Here is a 14,647-nt window from a genome sequence, read left to right as displayed (position 1 = left end):
GCTGAAGAGTGGGAGTACCCTTGTTAGCAGAGCCTGTGGAAAAAATTACCTCAGCTAAAACAAACACACTCTGATCCAGGCTATATGCTGGGTGTGGAAGCAAGTGGAGGGAAATGCTCATGAACAAAAGATAATGGGGTTTCACTGGCTTAAAAGTTTTTGAAACCCTATGAGCTCTCCTTTTCTTTTTATGTCATTTGAAGGCACATCTTTTTACTCTGACTTTTCCCACTGATTGAAAATAATTGTGCCCAGTACCGCATTGTTACTGATGTGATCCATCTAGTTGTTTTCATTTCCTTTTCCTATTGTACATGGCATAAATATTATCTTTAATAATTAGTTGTTTGGGAATATTTTTAAATTAAACAAAGATACTGGAGTTTCACTTGCATAAAGCTTTTGAAACTCTATGAACTCTTCTTTTGGTTGTGGATGCACAGCATCCTAGTGGCCAGGAAGCAACTCCTTCCTTTGCCGCTCTTTCCCAGAGCTTCCCTCTAGCTTTGCTTTTTCTCTTCCCACCACTTTATCTTGCTGTTTCTCCCCCGCCCCCCAACCAGCCAGTAGCCTTTCCATTTCTCTCCACTGCTTGCAACTAGCCAGGCCTCTACGGCAGTCATGATGTGATTACCCACATCCATGGGAGCCATTTTGTGGTGCTGTCAACAGCCCTTCTCCAAATCCCAAATATGTCCACAGATCCCAAAGTGATTGAGTTAAAAGTAGGACTAAAAGAGTAATTAGATTAAAAGGGTTAAACTGAAGCATGAAATTAAAGCTCTGCATTAGGCAAGCAGGCAGTGCTCTGGTTTATTAGCTTGCAGCGACAATGGAGAGTGGACAGCTGCAAGTTTCATCTCTGAAAGCTTCATCTCCCATACAGATGACTGGGAGAGTTTTGTGAAAATACTCCAGGAAACTGGTAGCATGTTTAAACACTCTCATTTCCCAAGAGATGCTTAACTCTCTGCATGTAGTTGACTGCTCAGATGCTGTGTAGCACATTTAGGGGGCAATCCTAAGCACACTTAAGCAGAAATGAAGTCTCATCTTTAAAATCATGTGTACTTAAATGTAGACTGATGAGCCCTTAAAAATAACACTCTTGCAGTTGTCTGAGTGCAAGAGCTGAGATTCTCTTTGACAAAATAATAGGAGTGAATAAGAGGAAGAGGGAGAGGAAGAGTAGTAACAATTGGTGATATTTAGTAGAGACACTTTTTAGCTTAACAGGCTTTTGATTGCTAAGCATTTGTTTTATGTAATGACTATGTTATATCTGTGGTATTTGCTCTTGTACGTTCACTGTATTTTATCACTCTGTGATTTTAAAGTCTTATAAAACACCTCAGGTGATGCAAACAGGCACTAAAAAGTCAGGATGAGAATTTCTAAAATGAACATTTATCTTAAATATAATCTTTGAATGCAAGAGCAAGAGAACACATACACGCCATATAATTCAAATAATACGTTGCTAGGGATTTTAAGTAAAAATGGCCACCCTTGACCCATGCGTGCTCACAAAGCATCATCAATTAAAAAAAAAAAATAGAGGAAAGTGTGTGCTTAGCGTCACTTGGGCAAGCATCTTCAGCTATCATTGCCTGTGTAAAGTTTCACGCTGTTTCGTGCAAGCTGATCACAAGAAAGCCACCCACATCTGAGCTCTAGCAGTGTGTTCTTGCAATGAATTAAAATGTATTGCAGTGTATTGTTCTTTTGTACATTAAACATTTGAAGAGTGACTTTAAAATACTGAACAGAGTCACCGGAAAAATGTCATTGGTACTTCTTGTTTTCAATGTACCTTAAGAAACTGAACAAAGCAAATGCGTTCACTGACTCCCTCAGGAAAAGGCCAGTCACTTCCTGAGCAGTAATCTGCCTGTGTGCAGTAGATAGATCCTCATTGTTTGCCACTTCCAGTTTCCAGTAATGGGAATGATTATTTGACCAATATCAGTCCGTGTGTGGTGCTCGGGTCCTGTAAAAACACTCATGTGCTCTATCTTCGGTGTTGAAGCTGCACTGCTGGATTGTGCACTCTGAGAAGAAGAACTGAAAGCACTTTGTGGTAGAAAGTCCTTTGAGGAGGAAACTACTGGGACAAATGAACATTTCTTTATTCCGGAATTTTACATCCGCTTTCCGAGGACGGGATGTATTGTGTGTTGCTGTTGATCCTTTTACAGTGTAAGTTTCAAACCAAATATTTCTGTTAAAAATAAAAATAAATTGTTCTTCTTATATTGATTTATTTAATGATGTTCCCCCTTGTTTGTTTGTTTACTTTTTTCAGGTTGCAAGCTGAAAGCCCAAGATAATGGTGAGTTTGCAAAATCTGAAAATGCACATTTTCCCAGAATGAAGACTTTCAGGGTTATTGGGGTAGACTAGGGAAATTTCATGCATGTAACAAAGAGAAGAATGTGGTCAAGGTAAAATGCTACATATCACAAGTTCTATAACTTTTGAACAGGATACATAGGATAATACATGTTTCTCTCTTCCCTCCTAGTATAAGATTACATAATACCTGTTGATATCAATGTTGATTTCCTATTGTAATGCAAATACTCAGGGTAATTATCCTGAATCATAATCCATAAAACTAAAGCTCTTGGTTGTATTCTGCTTGGGTTTCTTTGCTTGCAGTAATGGCTAAAGTGGACTACTGGCTCAATCCTATGTGTTTCCACAGAAAAAAACATTTCACATCCCCCGAACTTCCTATCGGATCTTTTTCGATCTAAACATGGATCGTGTCATGTTTGGACTTTATAAGTCCAAGTCTTTCACTTTTCTTTTTTGCAAAAGTGTCAGTAGTCACTGGCACTGGAGAGCCCTATTTTGTCTGGGACAGCAGTGCTGGAAGAGAGGTGCTCTAACGCTTTCTTCCACCATCTTCCAGCTTAAGATCACCCGTAACCTTCCTTCCTCAGGGTGCCGTTTCCTGAGCAGAGCAAAGAAACAGGTATCATAAGGATACCTGTTTGTCTTTTGTTTCACAAGTATGATTTCAGTCAGGTGAAATGGTGGGCAGCAAAAGCATAAGCTACCCTCCCTGCATGTGGCTCCAGTGTGAGCTGGACCCCTCCACCACTGTTCTTAACACTTGGGAAAAAGGGAATGCTCTGACCCCCCACCCTTTCCTGTGCACTTAGCTGTTCATTGAAAACCAGCTGGGGGTCCTCTTCGTGGAACTTCTGCATTGCAGTTAGTGTCTTTCAATGGGCTGAGAAAGAAGTATGTCAACAGGGTGCGTTGGCTTAGCTTTGCAGGAAAGCAGTACGAGTTGTTGCAAACAGGCTTTCTAGCCTGGACAATCCATCAATTATAACGGTGTTATCACGGATCATATCAGATTAGGTGAGGCTGGCAGGTAAAACACTACGTCTTCATTTCAATATGCTCGGGAAGTGGGGGCATATTGCTTTGTTCACTGCAGAAAAATGTGGACTGGGTTCACACGCCACACTAGGCCACGCGTGGATGTTACTGTGAATCTCCACACAGTGGGTTAATGTGGCTAAGAGTGAACATCCTGTCATGGGTAGATTTATGAGAACAATCCACCCTGACAACCCATGGCTTCTAGTAGGGTTGTTGTTCTCAGGGTGGATTTTTGTTGCATCCAAACAAAACTTCATCATGTATTGTTCTCAGGTTGGATTTTTGTCGCATCCAAACAAAACTCCATCATGTATTGCCAGGAACTAGCTGTCAAGAAGAGGGAAACTCACTGCTGCTTCTTGCAAAATCTCCAGTGCTCTCACAGCCATTCTCAGTTCAAAGATGGTTTGTTTCAAAGCAGTCCTGAAGGAAGAACACTAGAGAGTGACCCCAAACATATTCATAATTCCCCCCACCCTCGGTCCTGGGCAAGTGCATGAAAATGAATAACCGCTGCAAGAAATTTATTTATTTATTTATTTATAGTACTAATTTCTCCCTCAGTTTTACTGCTCTGCTATGAAATTTAAGCCATTTCCTCTTTATTTAACTGCTGTGAGGTTTGCAACTGTGGATGCTGGAGAGAAGCAGCTTTAGGGGCAGGGGTGTGTAAGTTTGTTAGCAAGGGATGAGCTGAAGTGAAGGATGAAATTAATGAGGACAAGCAGGTTCTCTCTTCTGACACTCTCTCTTTCCATTGCTACCCCTCACAGCACGCATGTTGTTTTCTTTCTCTCACTGCAGACTAACAAGGTCTGCATCCCATCTCTCGGCTGCTCCCTTATTCTGTTTCTCCACCCCAAGATCTCACTGGGCTACCAAGCAGTGTCCTCTTTCAGTCCCATCAACCAGCAGTCAGCTGTTTTCACCAAATCTCTACTCAGGGCCAGTGGCCAATATAGGCTTAACTGGATACTTCCTGATAGCCCCTACCCCAGCAGGAGCCTGCTGTCAAGAGGATCCCAGAGTTGCTTCTCTTCACTGCTGCAACCTGCTTCTTCACCGGCCTCTCACTCTGGCCCAGGAGACAGTGGCGAGAAGGAGGCTCAGCAGATGCCACGGCCACTTGCTCCCGGACTCTCTCGCCTGTCCAGCAAGCCAGTGGGACCAGTGATGAGAAAGAGCAGGAAAAGCAGCCGCAGTCACTGGTGACAGCAATGAACAAACAGAGGCATTGAGGAGGGGGCCCACTGAGACATCTTGCCTGAGGCGGCTCTGCCTCTACTCCTCCTCCATACTAAGTTCAGAAGGAACAAGACACAAAGCAACTCCAGTGTGGGGGGAATGTCAGGCATAGGTTGGCAGGTTGGCAGGTTGCAGCAAGCTGGAAACCGATCCACTATAGCCAGGGCTTTTTTTGCCATAGAATGCACCGGAACAGTGTTCCGGCACCTCTTTTTGACAGATTTTTCCAAGTGATTGTGAATCGCCCTGTTGGGTGCAGCAGGTCGGCGGCAAAAATCATTAACATAGTGCCTGCAGGCTGCTTGTGTGTCGGTGCTGATTGTGAGGGTGCAGCTCGGCTTGGGACACTGCTCGGCTTGGGATCGGTCATGTGGTTGCACACTGAGTGCTTACTGCCGGCGGCGACCATTATGTTTACGTGTGTGTAGAGTGACTGGCTATGTGCAAAAGGTAAATAAGTTCTTTATTTCAAAAAAAGTTGGTGAATTGAAAATCTTTTTTAGTCTAAAAGTGTGACCCCATGACGTGAGTTACGGCACTTTTTTTTTTTTTTTTACAAAAAAAGCACTGACTATAGCCAACTCCACCATGTACCTGTGAATCCAGCAAGAGGAGAAGTGATGCAGGCAGTCTACCGTTGCTTCCCCCACTTTGGGTTGTCCTGGGGGAGCGAAACATTCTCCACAAGGAGTGGGAAAGTGCTGGAACCACTTTGAATTCTTCTAGTAGACCTCAAATAGTTAAGGCCACAGTTGGCACACATGGCTTTTTATGTGTGTGCAAGATAAGCCACCAACAATAAGTTCATCGTCTTTATCTATTGTTTAAAAGTTGACAGCAATACAAAAATTAAACAGCCATATCCAATCTTAGTTCTACATGGAATAGAACTAAGATTCCAAGAGACCCAGTGAAATGAATGCAGTTTATGTATGTCAATAATAATATTAGTTGTGAAAATAGAAAATGGAGGATAAAAAGTTACTCCTAAGAAGCAATACATGCCGTTTACAATCAGTGCAATTGGTCCCTTTGCATTTTATCATCCTATGCTGAAAATAAAAACATCCTAGTGTTTTGACTGCTAACAGGGACAGGGATCACATGATGTGAGAACCCATTGCGGATAACTAGCCAAGGTGGGTTGTCATGTTGTGTGAACCTAGACCACTTTGCACATGGTGGCTTGGTTGGTGCAACTAAGGCTTCTTGGCTTCTTGTAGGGGTTGTTGAACTCACAGTAGGTTGTCATGTCAGATAGATCCAGAAGACAGCCATGCTTTAACTACAGATACTTAACCAGGACATTGGCCAGGCAAGAGTCTACATTCTGGATGACTATAAGCATGTACCAGTGAAGGGCTAAAGCAGGGGAGGGGAGGGGAGGGGAGGGGAGGGCCTCATATGCTTAAGTCAGTGCTGGATTCAGCTGATTATTCACTCTGTTGCATGTAGCTTGTTGTTTCCAGGTCCAGACCATCAAATATCTTCTCAACATAACAATATAGACATGGCAACCTGCTCTACTACATTTGTTTTAAAGAACAGATTCAATTTCACAGCAAAAGTAACCATGGATTAATGTACCAACCATGTTAGTAAAATTGGTATAAACTGCACAAATTGGTATAAAGTCTTGATTTGGTTGTCAAAATGGCTTAAATCTGAAAACATTCCACCTCAAACTCTTGGAAGCATTCCCACAGCTTGCTTGTGCTGGGGAAATAGGCGGCACTGTGGACAAAGCAACTTTGTAGGCCTAAAATCTGGAGAGCCCACAAGTTGCCTGTCCCTGCTTTAACAACACACTGAAAGCATTTTTTCAACTGTGTTGTTGCCAAATTACCTATAGAATTAAAAAAAAGGTAATAGTCTTATGTCTGTCAGGAAACCATCCATTGCTATGCTGATAGCTTGCTAATAGAGATGAAGGTGATGCTTTCTCAATGGAAGCTGATGACTGGAAGTTTCTACATCTATGCACACACACGCACAGACACACACACACATATCTGCATACATGGCCTTTGAACAGTCCTTTAGCTCTTGGGATAGGAAGAAAAAGGTTGTTGTGGTTTGAATGAGGAGAGAGGGAATCAGAAAGACACACACACACACAGAAATTGCTTTCCGTTTAGCAGGACTGGACACATGGGGTTGGGACAAAGGGTGCTTCTAAATGAGGCTTTTATCATGCCAAGGCCCTGCCTCGTTCATGGAATTCTGCGGGGCCCAGATAATGTTGTCTTCCATTCATGACCCTCCCATATTTTCCCACTGCTTCTTCTGAGTTTTTTTTTCCCCACAGAAAACCGGTAAAGGAAATAAAGATGGAATAGCTGCACAAGGCCTTCTCCTTGATAGGGCTAAGGGGCTGTAGGGTCCCACAGCGTGACCTTGGGGATCAGCATCCAAATTGGCAAATTTGCCTGTGTAAGAGCCTTTTTTCATGATTGTGGGGGTGGGGAAGCTTTGGTCTCATTGACGACCTCAAAGTGCAGAGAGATGGGTACAGGCAAAGGTGGCCCTAAGCAACCCCTTTCAATTCAGATTTATTTACCTCTTTCAGAGGTGAATTGGGAAGTTGAAAGACAGCCAACCACTCCTGTCATGATCAGGGCTCTTATAGGACCATGAGCATTTGCTTGTTCTGACAAGCAACTGTTCCCTTTTGATTGAGAAGCACAGAGGTGGGTGAGGAAAGGGCCATGGCTGTATGCACAACAGAAAGTTCTTTATGAAGAGATGGGTTAGTATCTCAAGAAAACAGGCCCAAGATAGCTACTTTTGAATCCTGAATAAACAGCCTTGCATGGGAGAAACTGACATGGGTGTCAAGAAACCAGCAAAAGAGTGAAAGGAAGCAAGGCAGAAATCTCTTGATTTTAGAAAAGCTACTGCCTCCCTTTAGAGCCACAGTCCTATCTGCTAGTGCAGCCATGGAGGAATATTCCATTTCTCATGAATTGTAGCTGCTTACTTTGCTCTGTACTTTTTCTGAAGCAACTCAGCAACAAGCCAAGATCCAGATCCACAGCAGAAGTGAGAAGTAATCCCTTTAAGTCCACGAGAAAAGTGCAGGTCTCCACTAATCATAAAGTTACTCACTGACAAGGTCATATCTCCTGTTCAGTCAAAGCACCAGGGGGAGGCTTTTGGACGGCCCGCAGTTGCAGGGAGCAAGTTGTAGCCTCTTTAGCTGGATGAGGAAACCAGAACATCTTTCCACCAGACCAACAATCCAGCAACCAGTTTCTAGGAGGACAATATTTACCCTACAATTACTGCAGGTGGCAGGATGCTGCTAGCAGTGTCCTCTGTCAGAAAAGCAGGGGCAAGGATCAACTCATTTAGCTGATTTGACTTTTGCAAATGTTTCATTTATACGAACCAGTAAATTGTTTTACTGATTTAGACTAGCCTCCTTTGGGAGGTAGGATTCTAAATACCTGTGAGTGTTTGGAAGCATCAGGAGAAGCAGGTTCTGGTGTGTATGTGTACAAGAAACACACAGTGGCTGCCTAGGGTGTGCTGGGAACTGTAGGCTCTTTCTCTGTTTCAGTATGCAAAGTATCGTGCCCTTAGCAGTGCATGAATATTTTGGTCAATAAATAAGGTACACTGAACCAGCTGCTTTCCCCCTGCCCCCAAGTTGTAATTCTTTCTAATAGAAGTACTCATCCAGGTGACAGGTGGAATTTTTTCAGAGGCTCCTTCCTTCTCTTTCACAGGAGGGAATAACTCTTCTAAGATGCTGCTTTATACAAAATGTGCATGTATCACCTGTAATCAAAGAAAGTATGACCTTTGCTTTAGTCATGTGGGTCTTTCAGATGCAAATTTATGCAGATTTAATCAGTTGTTTGAGAGTTTTCAAGTAAAATATATTGCTTAACCAACTCAGATTTCTTTAAATGGCTGATACCCAAGTAGTGGTGACATGAATTCCACAGAAGCTAGCCATGAACCTCACCTAGCTACTTCTGTCACTGGATTATTGCTGGAGTATTACAAAACATCTGACCCACATTTTTCCTCCTTTCCAGTGTTCACCATCAATAACATTATACTCCGTGCTGATCCATCTGAACAAGTGGAGAATGGAAAGCCAGTCACCTTGTACTGTACTGTGGACATCAGCAAGAGCGAACATTTCCAGCTGAATTATACATTTTCATTTTCCAGGAATGACAAATTTCTGTTCAATAAAACATCAGAGCGAAACCAGATAGAATATATCATTCACAGGGCTAGATTTTCTGATTCAGGAAATTATGAGTGTACACTGAATGTTGAGGGGAAAACAAAATCCAGCCAACCTTTGACTATTAAAGTAAAAGGTAGGGATTTCTCCATCCCCTAGAGAATATGACTAAAATAATGCAAATGTTTATAGATATAAAAAACCACTATATTCTCCCTGTGCCTTTATGTAATGGTATGCTTATAACTATTCTTTTTTCTCTTAGCTTTTCAGTCTCCATTGGTGTTAGAATTTGACTCTTTGCTGATCCTGTACTCTTCACTATATCCTTCTTAAACTTCATAATCATTTTCTTGGTTTTATATTTTATTCCAATGAGCTCCAGCTTTATTTCTGTTCTTCTGTCCTTTCATATCTGCTATCCAGTATAATTTGATTAGGATTTTCTATATGAGGCAAATATTGTGTCCTTGTCAACCCCCACCCACAGTTGTTTACAGGTTCTTTAGATGACATCATGTATCTAGCTGCACCTTTGGTGACTTTTTTATGGCAGAGAAAATACAGCATTTCACACAAAAAGCACTCTTTCCTTTTGTGTATTTGCATTGTTTTCCTATTCCACAGTGTCGCCTAGAGGTTATGTAGCAGAAAAGCAGGAAAGGAAATGCTTCTTGTATAGTGGTCAGATCTCAGTTCTCCAGTGATACTGGAAATAGATACAGTTGATTAACAGCCTATAACCTGTTTAAAGGCTGGGTGGGAAAAATGTTTTTGACCTAAAACTCAGTCATAAGCATACCACTGAATATCTCTGTGGCGATTGTTTCATAACTGAGGCAGTGTCACCACCACAAAAAGGCCCCATTTCCTATAAACCCTGCTGAGCTTTTGGCTTGCACATACTTTCCCTCCCTGCCCCTCAGTACAGTAAATTAAAAGCTTCACTTTCCTGCTTGTTTCTTCTTTCTTTATTTATTTAGGAAGCTTCTATGCCGGCCCATTCGCCGAAGCCTCGGGGCGGCTCACATCAATAAATGGCATGGCCAAATCTGCACAGAGTCTGGGCTCTTGTTTCCTGGGGATCCATTCTTGGACCAGACACTTTTGGTGGACAGTTCTTTTGATTGGATGGGGCAGGGGAAGGGGGTGTTCAACCTGTTCTGGGCAAGGTTGCACTCCTCCTGAAGGAGCAGGTTCCTCACTTAGGCATGCTCCTTAATCCAACTTTCTCACTTGAGGCCCAGCTGGCCTTGGTGGCTTGGAGTGCCTTCTACTAGCTTCAGCTGGTGGCCCAGCTATGCCTCTATCTAGGCAGAGAGAGCCTGCCTTCAGTTATTTCTGCTCTGGTAATTGCTAACTGGATTATCTCTTCCCTTTAAAAGATGAATAGTTAGCATGGTTAGCTAGGGCCAAACTAGAAATAATGTTTTCAGCTTGGAAAGGTGGGTTCTGACATACTTCTAGGTGACTTGTTCTATGAAGGGCCTTTCCTCCCTCCATCTATGTCAGAGGTCTCCGGACTTCCAGCATTAATTTCTTCTGTCTGACTATCTGTCTTTTTCTCTTTATCTCTCCTCACCCTATCCCCATAGAACAATTGCATCGGATGAGAAAAGGCCCTCCTGCCAAAAATTGGCTGAAGAGAGGGCAAGGACTCTGTTGCCTTTGTTGGTGGGGTAGAATTTCACACACACCCCGGCCATTTTTGGTAGGGGGACATGTCCGTTCCCTGTGCTAGCCTATATGCGTATACCAGGAGCAAAAGTGGTTCAGCGATTCCCTCAGCCTGGCCTTGAGGGTTGTGTTGGAACCCCCTCCTCTTTGTCATGCTCAAATTCTATTGAAATACCTCTATAACAATTTCAGTTATATTAAAATTAGCAATGAAAAGCGAGATATAAATGTGTCCAGTGGATTACTGGATTACTGGATTTTCCTGGGCTTATGGTTATAATCGGGGAAAGCAAGGCTTGAAAGGTCATGTGGGCAAATCCCTAGCTTTCTCCATACTTGTTCCCTTTAGAGTAACAGCCATGCCCCAAACCTCCAGTCCACACTGGGCAAGAGGTACAGAAGGATTTTCTCAGCCCTCCCGCCCCCACTTTCCACTTTCCTACCAATCCATCCACTCATTAGCTGTTGCTTGTCACCAAAACTGCAGTTTGCTGCAAATAACACTTTAACGGCAAAAAGCATCTACAAGAGAAACAATCTTTGGTGCAAAAATGTCATAAGGAAGGTTCTGTATCTAGCTCCCCACATCTACTTTCTAAAAAGAAAACAACAGAGGGAATCTCATTACAGGAAGTTAAATTAATGTCTAGTTTGTTTTGCAGAAGAGCACATTCTGATTAATATCTTGTGCTTGTTTTGTTTTTGTTTTTTTTCAAAAGGAATAAGACAGCCAAAACTGACTGTCCAGAAAACAGAAGTGCAGGAAGGTGAAAAAGTATTTTTACGCTGTGAAGTGCCAGAAGAAACCCCACCATTTCATTTCATATTTTATAAAATCCCACAGTCTCAACATATGCAAACAAAGGAGAAGATAAGAGGACCAGAGAATAAAAACTTTGCAGAGATTGAATTCCTAATTGATGTAGGCGACAGAATTTTGTATTTTGAATGTGTTGTTCAAATTCTCACAGTGTCAGGGAATGAGAGATCAAACCCCAGTAACAAAACAATGGTTACTGTTCATGGTAAGTTATTTTTTACCTTCTTCTCGTCACTCTTTAATTATTTGTTAGGGTTATTGATTCTTATGTCGGTGACATCTTTTGTCCTCCTAACACGTCATTATTTTCTACTTTGTTAACCATTATTGTACCCAATAATGTCCTTCTGCCAGGGGACACTGCATGTCCCAGATCAAATTTCTCTTCCTCCTGCAGCCCTCCCAGTCTGCCACAGTGGGCTGAGGGACTCTCCAATGCAGGCTTGAGAGAGATGGGGAGCAGCGGGAGGAAAATTCCCATTGCTCAGGTGGAAGTTCACTCGTGTATGTTGGGTTGCACCTGCAGTATTTATACATTACAGCTTCTTAGCTTTCTTTCTTCTTTCTAAGCCTAACAGCAGTGGCATTTAGTGGGTATCTTCTAAACTTAGACAGGCAATAACATGAAGCTCTTCTGTGTGCTTTGTAAACATGTACAGAGAAGAAGCTGAAGCTTATTAGAACCCCTTCATGGGGCCCCTAAGCTTGCAGCTGTAAGATGGGAGAGCTCTTGCCCAGATAATCAGGAATGCAGCTATGGTGTGGGTCATATGGATGGAGCCCTCTGTACGTATGTGTGGGGCTCCAGGTATTTAATGGAAGGCACACCTCAGAGCAGGATTGCTGATGGGATGCTGTTCACCCAGGACTTCATTGACTATCCGAATGTCAATGAATTTGGGTTGAGTCACAGGTTGGGTTCACAAGCCCCCATCTCATACGTCATCCCATTTTGTGATGGGAGATTTTGCTGAGATAAAAAGAAGTACTTTATCACACAGCACATAGTTAAACTATGGCATTCACTGCCACCGGACATTTTGATGGTCACCACTTTGGATGGCTTGAAAAGGAGAGGGAACTCCATGTAGGAGAAGTCTCTCAAAGGCCACCAGCCCTCATGACTCTGTCCTAGCTCCTGTATCAGGGGCAGTACACCTAGGTACACAAGTTGCTGGGTATGGGCAGGCAGGTACTGTTGTATTCGCGTCTTGCTTGTGGGTTTCAGCTGGTTGGCTGCTGTCTGAACAGAATGCTGGACTAGATCCGTCTGATCCAGCATGGCTCTTCTTTTATTCTTATCTCTTCCTATTCCCTTCTGGTGTGTTTCCTTTTCGAAATCATATTTTAAATCAAGTAAATATGTTCAAAAATTCCTCCTGGATTTGTAGAAGTGTTTTTAGTAGAAATGACTGTTCAAATACCTAATGTAAGTCCCAGAATACCCTTCTATACATTATTTACTTATGTGTGATTTCCCCTTCTTGCAGAACCATTTTCCAAACCTGAAATAAATATCCAGCCACCACAGAACATTACAGAAGGAGATCAAATGTGTGTTGAATGCAAAACTGTCCTGCTCCGCCCAGATCAAATTGAAATAATCATCCAGAAGGACCGAACAATTCTTAACAGCACAAAGGGCAGAGAGACTGTGAAATACTGCAAGGTAGTCACCAAAGAGGACCATGGTGAATATATTTGCAAAGCTGAACTTTCGAGCGTGTCCAAAACTGGCACAGTAAATGTTAACATATCTGGTAAGACTTTTCTCAGCTTCATTTGTGCTCAGACAGCTGACATTTGCCTCTTTATTTTTACTTATTTGTTGATGTGGTTGCTGTTGTTGTTGTACTAAGAATGGGCTTACAGTGTGCAGTTTTTGACGAATTAAAACCTGTCATCTGGAAGTCTGGAGCATCAGGTGACAGTTCTGCTCAGAGTGCCTCTGTAACAAGTGAATCACCTGTATATGATCAGCTGCTTTGGATTTGGGAGATTTGAGAGCAAAGGAGCATCATATGGGAGTAGGGCCCCGTGCCATTCTCTGTTTATGGTTGTTTATGGGTCCTTTAGTAGATGTCATGGCCCTTCCATTCCGGTGAGTCTTTTAGAGCAAGGAAATGAGGCGTTATTTCTTATAGCAGAAAGAAAACACCTCCTTTACTTGTGCATTTGTGCTATACTGTTAAACCACAATGCTGTAGCAAAAAAGCAGGAAAGGAAATGCTCCTGGTACAGTCAGATCTCAGTTCTCTGATGGAACTGGAAACAGAGCAGCAGATTAACAGCCTCATTTAGGAAAACCATTGACGTGATATACCTGCTCTTCCCTCTTCGCCTGCTAAACAGAGCAGTACCTATTACTTTTCAGAGTCTAGTTCCTTGCTGTTGAGCAAGATGAGAGTACGGCTGGCTACCTTCAGTATTGGCAAGGCCCTGAGAACATGGCACATCTGGAAAGGACCTACCCTACACAAATACTGTATTGCACTGATCTGGAGCCTATCTGATGTATGTGAAAGGAGCCGAGAACTGTAGGTGGTTCTGTGTAGACACCTGAGCAGGACCCACCATTTAGGCATAACTCTTTAATATATTATGCTCCTGCGTGGTCTGTAGCAAGATGTTGTAGTGTGGAGTGAAGCAGCTCTATTCCATTTCTCTGTTCTGTTTTCCATTTCTGTTGCTACCCCCAACCCTCCCCAGTTAACTTATATTGTGTTTCTAGTGAACATGCTAAGTCCTCAGTGGATTTTGTTCCCCACTGGCATTTTCCCCTACAGCTGTGATTGTTTTTGTGTATTTCTTTGACGCTTGGCTTCACTCAAGCCCACAGACACCTCCTTCTTATGCAGAGATGATGCTGTTGTAACTACACAAGGACTGACAGTTTGCTATTCCTATGTATGATAATTACAATGGCCTCATTTCATAGGGTCCTTTCACCTCTGAACATCTGAGCTGCATGGCTGATTTGTAGGGCTGGCTAGCTTCCTCTGGAGTGGGGATACATCAGAGGCGCTGGCGGGCCAGGGGTGGGGGGAGTAACATGCTGGCTTAACAGATCTCTGCAACTCCTGATGCACTGCTCAGTGCTGCTGCTGTTGCTTGCTAAAACTAACCTCAGGGCAGGCTGCTGAAGCTATTCTGGGGGCAGAGCCGAACACCATGGATAGCTCCTGTAAAGCAAAGAATAAAAGCTGCAATGGCTGAGGAGCCCCGTCAACATAAGGGTGGCCCACCTCCTTTGGCTACCAATCCTTTCCTCAGTGCCAGGAGAGGGTTTTAAGCAAACCTTT

At 42.9% G+C, this 14,647-nt stretch overlaps 1 protein-coding gene across 5 annotated transcripts in view; it reads left to right on the top strand.

Annotated features, from left to right (window-relative positions):
• Positions 1-1,858: 1,858 nt before the first annotated feature.
• The window catches only part of PECAM1 (platelet and endothelial cell adhesion molecule 1), a 45,787-nt gene continuing 32,998 nt past the window's right edge, over positions 1,859-14,647 (top strand). For 2 of the 5 annotated variants that reach the window (XM_044449465.1, XM_044449463.1), the window contains exons 1-5: positions 1,862-2,199; positions 2,306-2,332; positions 8,691-8,984; positions 11,245-11,550; positions 12,836-13,105. In XM_044449465.1, the coding sequence (XP_044305400.1) occupies positions 2,166-2,199; positions 2,306-2,332; positions 8,691-8,984; positions 11,245-11,550; positions 12,836-13,105 (931 nt within the window). In that variant the 5' untranslated portion in view covers positions 1,862-2,165. Of the gene's footprint in view, positions 2,200-2,305; positions 2,333-8,690; positions 8,985-11,244; positions 11,551-12,835; positions 13,106-14,647 lie in introns of all 5 variants that reach the window. The other 3 variants (XM_044449466.1, XM_044449464.1, XM_044449462.1) reach the window with 2 other exon arrangements.

The sequence above is a fragment of the Varanus komodoensis genome, unplaced genomic scaffold, assembly GCF_004798865.1.
Source record: "Varanus komodoensis strain SLA01 unplaced genomic scaffold, ASM479886v1 scaffold59_1, whole genome shotgun sequence".
NCBI lineage: Eukaryota > Metazoa > Chordata > Lepidosauria > Squamata > Varanidae > Varanus > Varanus komodoensis.
The sequence above is the reverse complement of the archived record's forward strand: the minus strand, read 5'-3'. Positions and strand labels throughout refer to the sequence as shown.